The sequence below is a fragment of the Rhinatrema bivittatum genome, chromosome 13, assembly GCF_901001135.1.
Source record: "Rhinatrema bivittatum chromosome 13, aRhiBiv1.1, whole genome shotgun sequence".
Lineage (NCBI taxonomy): Eukaryota > Metazoa > Chordata > Amphibia > Gymnophiona > Rhinatrematidae > Rhinatrema > Rhinatrema bivittatum.
The window spans coordinates 24617420-24630054 of record NC_042627.1 but is presented as its reverse complement, the minus strand read 5'-3'; the positions used below and the strand labels follow the sequence as shown (position 1 = coordinate 24630054).

General features: G+C 43.8%; 1 protein-coding gene across 1 annotated transcript in view; it reads right to left on the bottom strand.

Annotated features, from left to right (window-relative positions):
• The window catches only part of SNX1 (sorting nexin 1), a 112005-nt gene that overhangs the window by 16253 nt on the left and 83117 nt on the right, over positions 1–12635 (bottom strand). Inside the window, exons 10-12 of the mRNA XM_029574888.1 lie at positions 12349–12442; positions 9700–9905; positions 4405–4548 (exon numbers count right to left, since the gene is read on the bottom strand). Of these exons, the coding sequence (XP_029430748.1) occupies positions 4405–4548; positions 9700–9905; positions 12349–12442 (444 nt within the window). The remainder of the gene's footprint in view (positions 1–4404; positions 4549–9699; positions 9906–12348; positions 12443–12635) is intronic.

Below are 12635 nucleotides of genomic sequence, written 5' to 3'. Positions count from 1 at the left end.
TGGAGCTGATCATGTATTGGCTGGTGCTGGCAGGGCAGGGCAGGCAAAAGGCAGCTGGAGCTGTGGAGCCTGCAGTTGGCTACATGAAAAAGGCTGGCTGGGAAGGGAGAGACATACTGAACATGTTGGGGGAAAGAATGCCAAGTTTTATCTGTACACACCCCAGGAATCTATTCTGAGCAAGATGGATGTCCAGTTCCTGAGCTCCTCACCTTCCCCAAAATCTAAACATTTCTTCCCCCTCAATTCATTAAGGTACATCAGCTAAAGTACAGGAGACAACAGTGTAAGCTATATCTTGCTGCAAAGAAATTGTGGATTTTAAACAGTTTTCTTACGATGATAATGGATCTCGATTTGGGGCCTTGAGCACCGCACCTGAGAATATGGAGGAAGAGGCAGCAGATGAGATTATCGCCGATAGCAGCCGTCCCGTAGATGGGAGTGTAGGAGAGGCACTTACCAAGAAAGATTTCCAAAAAAATGGTTTGCAGATATCCAGACTGATACTCGCTCCCTTAAAGATGGGTTCAGAGAGACAACTGCTGAATTTAAAGCAGACTTGAATGATTTTGGTAAGCGGGTGGAAGACACAGAAGCACAGATGGAGGAGCAATCTGCTCAAGTGAAGCACTTGCAAACGGATGTGGTGGAGCTGAACAAAATAAACGAGGATCTAAGTCTTAAACCTGAAGAACCACTCATGACAGTATAACATCAGAATAAGAGGTTTGCCAGAATCGGAAGATTTTGCAAATGCAATGCAGGTAGTGAGTAAAATCTGCAAGGCCATTTTGAATGTGCAAGCAGAGTCGAGTGAGAAGCGTGGAGTTTCTGATATTGTGATAGAAAGAGTGCATAGAGCACTAGGTCCCCTCGCCTCAGAATTACCCGCGAGATATTACTGCAGGCCTACACAGTTTCTTATTAAAGGAGGAGGTGATACGGGCAGCTCGCAAGATGGGGACTATCATGGGAAGGCCACGCCATTACTATCTACAATGATTATTTCCCCTGCCACACAAGCATAGAAGAGATCCACACAAGGTGACAGATTCTGAGATGTGAGAATATCCGCTATTACGTGATTATATCCCTGCGGTATGGCGTTTACAATTAGTGGGGTGACTTCTCACATAAAAACTGTGGAAGAAGCTTACTTAATTCTACAGGCTGCGGGTATTACAACCTGGTCGGCAGTGAAGGCGGGTGGAAGCAAGATGGCTTCTGAACCTCCAAAATGGTGAGTTGGCAAAGCGGGGGGGGGGGGTGGGCTGAATATTAAGGAGAAACTCCAGAGAATCTCCTGCACAAGCATCAACACCCACTCATAAGGAGAGGGGACTCCCCTCCACCTGATCTGGACAGGAGATTGGAGATCAGGGGCAATACTTTGGAAGATTTGATGGGGATATGGGGCATATTTGTAAATATTTATGCATCCCCCTATTTCCAAAATATCTGGATCACAATATTACGAGATTGGTAATTCTTATTTATGTGCTTGAGAGTTTGAGTGGGGATAACAAGAATTGCTGTTAATCATTCTTGTTCCTGGCAAGATTTTTTTTTTTTTTTTTTTTTTAATCAGGGCTGATGTTTCTTCATGATTTTCTAAATGTTTTAACAAGTGAAAATTCTCTTATGATGTTTTACTTGATAGTGGGGAGGGTCGGGTGTGGGATGCTCATTCCCCTCAGCAGAGAAGTCTACTAGGTGTCGGCAGACTAGGGAATATGGGTTGTGAGATGGAAGGGGGTGGGGGGTAGGACTGAAATACAAGATAATGAGATCTGATAGTAATATGGAGGATAGGAAGTTGCTTCTAGAAACTTTGACAAAAGATTTCCATGCTGGGCTCCATTGGATGTCGTCGCCCCCACATGTGAGGACTACCATTCTGCTTGTGCTAGGAGAAAATCTAACAATCTAAATAAATGAGAGACCTATTGAAAGGTTGTTTCTATTTAAAGGGTATTGTGCACGTGCCAGTAAGATAACAGGTGTGATCTCCAAAATATTGTCAATATTAAACAGACAATTCTTATACAGCTACTCATCTTCAAGCTTGGGAGTCTGGTTTGGGGGCGAAAAGGGAGGATAAAGAACGGGATTTATGCTTTGCATCGGTTAGGCAAGGTTCTAGTTCCTTTGATTGAAAATGGGTATAAGATGCTTTTTCGTTGGTATCTATATCCCCCTTCAGCTCTCCAAAATCTACCCTCTATGCGATAGCTTATGTTGGAGAAAATGTGGTGAGATGGGTTCGTTTATACATATGTGGTGGTGGTGCTCTAAGATGCGAAGTTTTTGGTTGACTATTAAACAGCTGAAAAAATGTTAGGAGTGATAAGAAAGCCAGAAATATGGTTAAATATGAAAATTGGTTCTTACCTGCTAATTTTCATTCCTGTAATACCACAGATCAGTCCAGAAAAGTGGGTTGTGTATCCCCTACCAGCAGGTGGAGTCAGAGAACAATTAGAGATTTGGGCACTGCTACATAACGAGTGCCACCTGCAGTCACTCAGTATTGACCTGTACCCAAGCTCATGCTAACAGAATTAAATAACGAAGGGTATACATTGGAAACAAGTGAAGGTTCCAACAATTGCTGCAGTGCAACATAGGCTTTTCTCTTACTATCAATTAGGTAGACTCACTGCTGTCCATAGAAATCGAATACCATCATTTCAAGCCATATGGGACCCTTTCCAAAAATGAAAGCACGCCCATCTATGTGCTTTCATTGGCTGGAGCGCCCATCGATTTGGGCGCTCCGGCCAACGAAAGAACGCTTCGCTCGTGCCGGAGAGGGCATAGAACAGTGGGCTCTCACTTCACACCGAGCCAGGAGAACCGGGACCTGCGCGGGGTGGGGGAGGAACGCTGCAAGCCGGATGGAGCCCTAGCTGTTGTACTGCTGTTGCCGAGCCAGGAGAACCGGGACCTGTGCGGGAGGGGGGACCGCTGCGAGCCGCTTTTACCGCCGGCTGCCCCCTCCGGAGGGCGGCAGAGAAGGGAAGGGGCTGAAAAGCAACAAAAGGTAAGAAAACAACAGAAAGTAATTTCGAGTCGCTTCGGGAGAAGGGGATTTTAGGTTTTTAGAGGTTTCCTTTTGGGGGAAAGTTTGCCGTCTACCACTACCCCTGCCTCTAACGCAGGGGTAAGGGTAGGCGGTAAGTTAGCAGGTTAAACGCGGGGCAAAATGGCAGGGTAAAATAGCGATAGTTGGGGCACGCGTTACTGTATGGGAGGGAATAGCTAATTCGATCATTTACATCTGATACACATGCCGCGTGCGGAAGGGGTTACCCGGGGATTTAAAGAGGCGGTAAGGATGGGTTAAAAGGGATAGTGTATTGCAGGAAGGGCTAACGGGGCCGGAAGGTGAGTAGAAAGCGGGTTAGGAGCGGGGTAACCGCGGCCCCACTTTACTGTATCGAGCTGTGTGGCGGGCGAAACCCTTACAGGAATATCCAATTCCCCGGACGCCCGGCTTCTACTGAGGGTTGGCCCACGAAGGAGCCTAACACCTCAGGAAGCGACCATAAACCAAAAAATTAAATTCAAACTAACTAAAAAAAATATAACTAAAGACTGCAGGTGTGTATTTGTACCACCCAATGGAGTCAGAGAAATACTGAGTGACTGTAGGTGGCACTCTCGTAATGTAGCAGTGCCCAAAGTTCTAATTGTTCTCTGTCTCCACCTGCTGGTAGGGATACACAACCCACTTTTCTGGACCGATATGGGTATGTTCAGGAAACACCAGATAACCTTGCGTCTCATCACCAGAAGCTGATGACCTTTTTTAGCTGTAGCTGTGAGAAGTGCTGTGGCAGCTTGGTGGCGAAATGCAGAGACTCCACCTATTCGCCTGGTGATCGTTAAAATGCGAGCTATTCATTTTATGGAACAATTAACTGCCCTGAGTAAAGATAATGTACAGAAATTTATGAATGTTTGGCATCCTTTTGTTAAGTGGGCAAAGCTTTCATTACTGGAGCAGAGGTTTCTCTATATATATTTTCTTTGGTTGGTATGAGAGGGTTTAGGGTATAAGAGGGAAATGTAAGCATTATTTGTAAATGAAAATATGTTGGGGATACATTGTATTGTATTCTTACAGATGTTTGGTGCATAGTTTTTGTACTCTTGAAATCCCAATAAAAATTGGAAAAAAAAAAGCAAGCAAATCTACACATCCCAGAAACAAGATAGGTTTTAAAATGAGTTTTTAAGACCTGCCCAGAATGTCAGATGATATGAGATCAGTTAGCAAATGCACAAACATCTTAACTACAGATCGAAATGGATTTCAACAAGAGCAGACCAAGTAGTCAGCAGAACCCATGTCACATTACTTGGTCCTGTCTGTTCTTTCCATCATCAAGCACTCACCTCTGAAATCTCATCCTTGGCCTGCTGCAGCTTGTCAGGTTTGTTAGCCCACAGCAGCCTGCCCTCGTTCTCCCGTTTCTTCTGCAGGATAGTCTGGCCATCCTGCCAGCGCTGCCAAGACTTCATGCGCTGGTCGAAGGCAGCCTGCCAGCAACACAGCAGAAAGAACAGTCAACAAAACAGCACGTTCCTGATCACCTCCGCAGTATTTCAACTTTGGTTTTGCACGGTACATGGAAGAATGGTATCTCAAACAATACGACCTATTGTTCAACCCCTGCAGCAGTTACAATTTAGGCTTAACAAAAGTAAAAGCATCACCATTTCCCTAAGGAAGAGTATTCCTTCTTTTATCAGTCTCAGAGGGAATTCTGGGCATCCTCATAGCCAAGGCTTTAACTAAAATATCAGCAAAAAGAAAAATGCACTCTCCGTTATTCTCTGAATTACGACTGCAGTGTTTTACTTTTATTCTCGCTCTATATGATTTTTTTTATTTTCTGTCTCGCAGAAAAATAATATTCAGAGCGCTGGAGGACAAAGCTTACCTCAGGAAAGCAACAGAAACCTTTTGATGACAATTCTCCAAAACTGGCCCAAATACAAAAAAATAAATACAATAAAAATCAATTATATGGGGGCCAGCCCCAGGGCTCAGCACTGTGGCACTGTAAACTGTGGTTTGCATTTTCTGTCAATTGAGGCAAACTGGCATCAGGCAGGCAGGCCGGCCATGGAGGCAAACTTAACCCTGGTAAGGGAAGAAAACAGGGAAGATGTCTGATGCACTAAGGGCCGATTGTGTAGATGACTGTCCTAGCACCCAGGCCCTGGAGCTGTTCATGGTGCTACCCAGACATGTCTGGTATGGGGGCATTGAAAAGAGAAAAAATTGGAGGGATAACCCCCCCCCCAGTTGATAAATTTGAGGAAGGCTGGCATAAAATTTGATCTCTTCCCCAATCAATTGGAAGTCACTGATAGAGCACTTAACCAACATCACCACAATGGGCATGAGAAGAGAAAGAGACCATGACACCTCTGGCCTCTCTTAGATGTTCCCACTTAAGTGATTTTTTACCCTAAACTTTAATAAAATGTATTTCTCAATCAGTTACAACATATGCATACAAGCTTTGAGCTTTCTGTGAAAGAATGACAAGTCCACAGTTTTGCAGCTATTTGATACCAGACTTAAAAAACACCACAAGACCATTAAAAAAAAAACAAAAAAAAACGTCGTCCCAATAGTTGTGCTACAGAAGGGAATGCAGCACCGCTTTAGATATTTCATGGTTGTTAGACGTTGTCCTTGCGGCCTGAGCCATGGAAGGGAGCAGAAAGGTTCTCTTCCTCCTCCAGTATCTGCGCCACTCCCCCCCCCCCCCCCCATCTCAGAAGGCATGGCCAGCGTGGTACGGGTGACCCTTTGCCAATCCGAGGGATGGAAGCAGGCCACATCCGCGCTACCCCCTCAGCACCACTTGTTGGCTAGCGGAGGCCGCTATGATTGTCACAACAGTCTTTTCTTCCTTCCCAATCCTGATCAAGCCATCTCTGCAGCGTACCCAAGCCCAGCCACCTTTCATGGATGGGGACCCAAACCAGCCGCTGCTATTTTGAGGGCTTTCCCCCCCCCCCCCCAGTTATTGCAACAGTAACTGATGATTAGATTACAAGACAGTAGCTGAAGTAAATGAAAAATAACTATTTATGGGATAGTTCTCAGAATGACTGTGGGGGCCTGCAAGTTAAAAAAAAATAAAAAATTAAAAAAAAAATAAAAAAGTGGGCCAGCAGGGCACAACAGGTAGCTGTGCGTATTTGCTCCTGCTTTAAAGTACGTGCCAATGTACATGCAGAAAGTACATCACATTTTCCAATTAATATTGTCTACAAACTATGTTACCAAACCATTATGGCACCTTTGTAAACGGATATATTTTAGCATCATTATTTTTATGTGCCTTACTGTAAACCGTGTATAGAAAAGATTTAAAACAAACATATGGAGATTTCAAAGTTAAAGGGCTTCCTTAACTTTATCCCTGCCCAGTTTTTGTTGCAGGTAAAAGTACTTGAGCTACTTTTAGTCACAGGAGGGGGAGGGGATGTTGCCACTGTCAGTGGCCCTTTTTAGTGAACAGCTGTTTACCCATGTAAAAAAAAAATGTTTGAAACTTGTTCTCGTAGGGCTACATTTTCAAAGCTATTTATACAGATAAAAATATGGTTTAAATACATAAATAACTTATAACTTGCCCAGGGCTCAGCATGTGTAAAGATGCACGTAATCCAATTTCACAGGTGGTTTCAGGCACATGGGCACAGGTGTTCTGAGGGGGGGGGGGGGGGGGGGAGAGAGTTGGGACTTCCACACAAATTTTCAAAAGTATGCATGTAAGTTAACCTACACAAGTTACATAAGAACACAAGTTGCCATGCTGGGTCAGACCAAGGGTCCATCAAGGCCAGCATCCTGTTTCCAACAGAGGCCAAACCAGGCCACAAGAACCTGGCAATTACCCAAACACTAAGAAGAACCCATGCTACTGATGCAATTAATAGCAGTGGCTATTCCCTAAGTAAACTTGATTAATAGTTATGCCCTGTGAAGAGCAGATGTAACTAGGAGGGCTTTTTCATGCACGATGAAGGTAATTACTCATGCACTTTCAATCTGAATGTATGCAAGTTAAGTAGGCTTTGAAAATGTGGGGTAAACTCAGCGTGTAGAAGTTATATGCAGATTTTATCCCCACTCGCACAATTATAAAACAACCCTTGACCCCTTACCCTCCCCACTGCAATCCTCAGTTCTTCCTCTCACCACCAAGATAAATCCACGATCCTCTCATCCTCTACTACCCCAGCAGAATATTTTACTGCAGGTTAAACAGCTGATCCTGAAACTGACATTTCTTCCTGCAGTCTAGGAGCTCCGATTCAGACTGCCAGCCTGCTGTGAAAGACGACTGTGGTGCTGGTACGAAGCAGGAAATAGATCAGAGGGCCCTGCTGCTTTGTTGGCCTCCGAGTTAACCTCACAGGACCTTTCAGGGTGTTTCTCCTTTTTGTTGGCATCAAGTGGTTTGCAGCAGCCTCATGATTGGAAGTGGAGCTGCTAGAAAATATATAATGTCTGGTCTTTGGTGGAGTGGCTGAGGTGGGGCCTCCAATCTTTGGGGTTTGAGCGAGAAAGGCTGTAGAGGGAAAATGGGTTATCTACAGCCTATCTGGAAAGGCCCAAGACAAGTACTCCAGAAATTATGCATGATAGCGCTATTATAATGTGCTGTGACCAATTATGCACAAAATTATACAGGTGCATAATTGCACAATTCCCTAGGGGCAAGGACTTGTGTAACAAAACACTGTTCTCTTCTCCCTTTACCAGCTGAATAAGTACAAAATATCTTTGATTTCAGCAAAGCTTTTGATCCAGTCCCGCATAGGAGGCTTGTGAATAAAATAAGCTTGGGGAGTTAGCGCCAAGGTGGTGGCGTGGATTACAAATTGGTTGACTGATAGAAGATAGTGTGTAATGGTAAACGGAATCTGCTCTGAAGAGAGAACAGCGTTAAGCGGAGTGCCACAAGAATCTGTGTTGGGATCGGTCCTGTTCAATATCTTTTTGAGGGACAATGCAGAGGGGAGAGAAGGTAAAGTTTGCCTAATTGCGGATATAATAAGATCTGCAACAGAGTGGACATGCCGGAAGGAGTAGAGAGAATGAGACGGGATTTAAGAAAGCTGGCAGAGTGGTTGAAGATATGGCAGCTGTGATTCAGTGCCAAGAAGTGCAGAGTCATGCATCTGGGGTGTGGTACACCAAAAGAGCTGTATGCGATGGGGGGAGGGCGGGGGGGGGGGAAGGAGGGCTGTTGTGCATGGAGCAAGAGAGGGACCTTGAGGTGATAGTGTCTAGCGATCTGAACATGGCGGAATGCGACAAGGCAATAGCTAAAGCCAGAAGAATGCTGGGATGCATAGAGAGATGAATAGCCAATAAGAAAGGGTGATAATCCCCTTGTACAGGTCCTTGGTGAGGCCTCACCTGGATTATTGTGTTCATTTCTGGAGACCGTATCTCAAAAGGGACAGAGACAAGATGGAGGTGGTCCAGAGAAGGGCAACCAAATTGGTGGGGGCTCCATCAAATGACTTATGAGGAGAGGTTGAAGGACCTAAATATGTATACCCTGGAGGAGAGGAGGTGCAGGGGAGATATGATACAGACCTTCAGATACCTGAAAGGTTTTAATGATACACTATCAATGACAAATCTTTCCCACTGGAAAGAAGTCAATAGAATTATGGCTCACAAAGAAACTCCAGGGAGGATGACTCAGAACCAAAGTCAGGAAATATTTCTTCACGGAGATGGGGATGGATGCCCTTCTGGAGGAGGTGGTGAAGACAAAAACAGTGAAAGATTTCAAAGGGGCATGGGATAAACACTGTGGATCCCTAAAGGCTAGTGGATGGAAATGAAGAAAAGAGTGCCTGGGGGTAACTTGCTGGTAGGGCAGTTACTACCCTAAACCAATAAGTCTGCACACTGTTGATGCAACTCCATTATTGCTCTCTGCTTTAACGGCAGGAGGAAGAGAGGAAACGGGGAATTAGATGCAGAGAGCAACCAACAAGGACATACAATTTTACCGTCTAAGAAAACAAGTAACTTGCTGATGCAGCTGTTACTACCCTTGACCAATAAGCCTGATACTTTTGATGCAACTCCAACACTGCTCTCTGCTTCAACGGCAAGAGGTAACAGGGAATTGGACTCAGACAGCAACCAAGGGCCCTGATTTTGGAAAACTAAGGATGGGGGTGACCTGTATGACATAGCAGATGCTACCATAGGCTTGCTGGGCAGACTGGATGGACTGTTTGGTCCTTTTTTGCCATCATATTCTACGTTTCTATAGATTCTGTGTAGCATGTCATGTACAGTCTCATTTACACAGAGGAAAATCAAATTCTAGTGCCAGAACCACTCATCAATATGGGAAGAAAACCAGACTTTGATTTCCCTCTCTAGGTGATTCTACAGGAGCTGAACTGCAAAACGCTGTTAAGGAAACGTCTTGCAATATTAACTGCCTCGTTTCAGCAGAATTATTTATACTGAATGGATGCTTTGAGAGTGTACATCTAGGCTAACCCAATAACAAACCAGGGTTGCTCTGAAGGCCAGGCTAAGGTGACCAAAGATCCTAGGCGCTGCTTAAATAGTAGCGTGTTAAAAACCCAGTGCTGCTTCCCTGAACAGTAAGTGCACATGCTCACCCGGACAGTAGAGAGAAGGCGAATGTAATCTGCCAGCATCTCTGCTAGGACGAAGAAGTCACTGTTGGCCTGTTCCTGGTGCAGCTGTTCAATCTTCTCTTCCAGCTCAGCTAGCTGGGACAGAGCCCGTGACAGGGCAGTGTTATCCTCAGAGCTCCCGAGCATGGCCAAGCTCTTTGCAAATAGCGCTGTATTTACCGCCAGTTCTAGGGAAGACAGATACAGGGTACAATGCATCACGGTTATCCATTTTCCTGGAAAGACAACATATAAGTGCCTGACTTAATTTTTCCCTATTCAGGGTCTACTGGAAAAGCCTTTGGTAAGTCATGACTAAAATGTCTCAATTAAAGAAATCATGCAGTTAAGCAGTTTACTAGTTCAGGAGGGTGTCGTCATCTGGAATCCCTCAAAAGTTGAGTATGATTGTCCTCTCTGGATGAATATAATAGCCAAAGTGTGTGAGTATGCAGAAGGCTAATGGGGCCAATCCTAGAACCATGTATTTTACTACAATGACAGCATAAGTTGTTATTATTTGTAATAGGAGTGTCATGATAGTATGTTTGCTTAAAGGAGAGGAACTTTCTGTATTTATCTAGTGAAATACAACTGTTCTCAAAAAGGTGCATATCACTACACAGAATATCACACAGCTTACAAATATTTCAACTCATATTTGGAAATTCACTTTGGTGCAGCTTGCTCCGCACAAACATCAGTAGACAACTAACTCTATATAAACAGCTTCTGATGTTGCACCAAGGCTGATCCCACAGGGATCAGGAGAAGATGCCACAAGGGCTCAGAGCATTTTCTTGGTAAACAGTTATTTCCAGAACTGGAGCACTGGGGTTAAATTGTTTGGGTCTAGTTTTAAACAAACTGATCAGGGTATTTGTTTCATATATTCCAGCCTCCTACTGGCTGCAAATTCTAACTCTGTAGTAAGCAGCTTGAGCTTCTGCTTTCAGAAGCTCCATTTCATTATAATTACTAATATTCATTTATTATAGCACTTCTGGTTGTACACAGCACAGACACACACAAGAGGACCAAGAGTTCCAAGGAGCAGGGATTGTTTAGTCAGACAGACAGACAAAATGCACAGACAAAAATAAGAGGCTTTGATTTAAAATAGTGAAGCAATGATTTGGAAAAACTAAAAACAGTTGGCTGTGCTACAGCGCTTGCTGGCATTCCCTCCTCCTGGGCTTCCTGCAGTGCTCCCAGCCTCACCTAGTCCAAGAAATTTCTGGTCACTCCCATACAAGATCGGGTCACATTAACCATTCTGTCCTCAGTTCAGCTCAGTAAAATAGATTTGAAGACTCCTAAGTGTAGCAGTATCCGCCATGTACAGAGGTGCACAGACAAGAATTCCCAAGGCTATCCTCAGGGATCCAAAGTCGATCAGATTTTCAGGATATCCACAATGAATATGCAAGAGATATTTACATACAATACCTCCACTGTAGGTAGATCTCTCATTTTATGTCTATTTTATGCAATCCACTAAGCACAGTATTTTCTGATATTAGCGGAACAAAAATACCTGAATATTTATAACATAAGAAATTGCCATGCTGGGTCAGACCAAGGGTCCATCAAGCCCAGCATCCTGTTTCCAGAGGCCAAACCAGGCCACAAGAACCTGGCAATTTGCTACTGATGCAATTAACAGCAGTGGCTATTCCCTAAGTAAACTTGATTGATAGCCATTAATGGACTTCTCCTCCAAGAACTTATCCAAACCTTTTTTGAACCCAGCTACACTAACTGCACTAACCACATCCTCTGGCAACAAATTCCAGAGCTTTATTGTGCGTTGAGTGAAATAGAATTTTCTCCGATTAGTCTTAAATGTGCTACTTGCTAACTTCATGGAATGCCCCCTAGTCGTCCTATTATTTGAAAGTGTAAATAACCAAGTCACATCTACTCATTCAAGACCTCTCATGATCTTAAAGACCTCTATCATATCCCCCCTCAGCCGTCTCTTCTCCAAGCTGAAAAGCCCTAACCTCTTCAGCCTTTCCTCATAGGGGAGTTGTTCCATTCCCCTTATTTTGGTTGCCCTTCTCTGTACCTTCTCCATCGCAACTATATCTTTTTTGAGATGCGGCGACCAGAATTGTACACAGTATTCAAAGTGCGGTCTCACCATGGAGTGATATAGAGGCATTATGACATTTTCCGTTTTATTAACCATTCCCTTCCTAATAATTCCTAACATTCTGTTTGCTATTTTGACTGCCGCAGCACACTGAGCCAACGATTTTAAAGTATTATCCACTATGATGCCTAGATCTTTTTCCTGGATGGTAGCTCCTAATATGGAACCTAACATCGTGTAACTACAGCAAGGGTTATTTTTCCCTATATGCAACACCTTGCACTTGTCATGCCCAATTTTCCAGTATCACAAGGTCCTCCTGCAATGTATCACAGTCTGCTTGTGATTTAACTACTCTGAATAATTTTGTATCATCCGCAAATTTTAAATCATTTATAGGCCACAGCAATCAAAGGCTCTTGGTAGCTTACAAGTAAAAACACACATACCTGCTAGGAGTCCCTAAGGACTGGATTGGGAACCACTATTAAACAACTGTGTTCATCCAGTTAGCATTAAATATTCAGTATTACCTTTTCTATGATTGACCAGCGTTTCTACAACACCATGCAATTTTCTCAAGTGCTGTTCCTCGCACTCCACCTCCTGAAGTTTTTCCTCAAACCACTAAAACAGAGAAACACCAAACCAAATTTCATAAGATAAAAAGGGGCTTAGAGGAAAATTCATTCCCCTTTTAAAACCAAACACAAACACACATGAAGCATACACATGTTGCAATTAAAAATGACAATTCATTTTTAAACACCAAATAGTGTTCAAAACACACAAACCACAAAAGAGAGGCAGTCTGAGACTT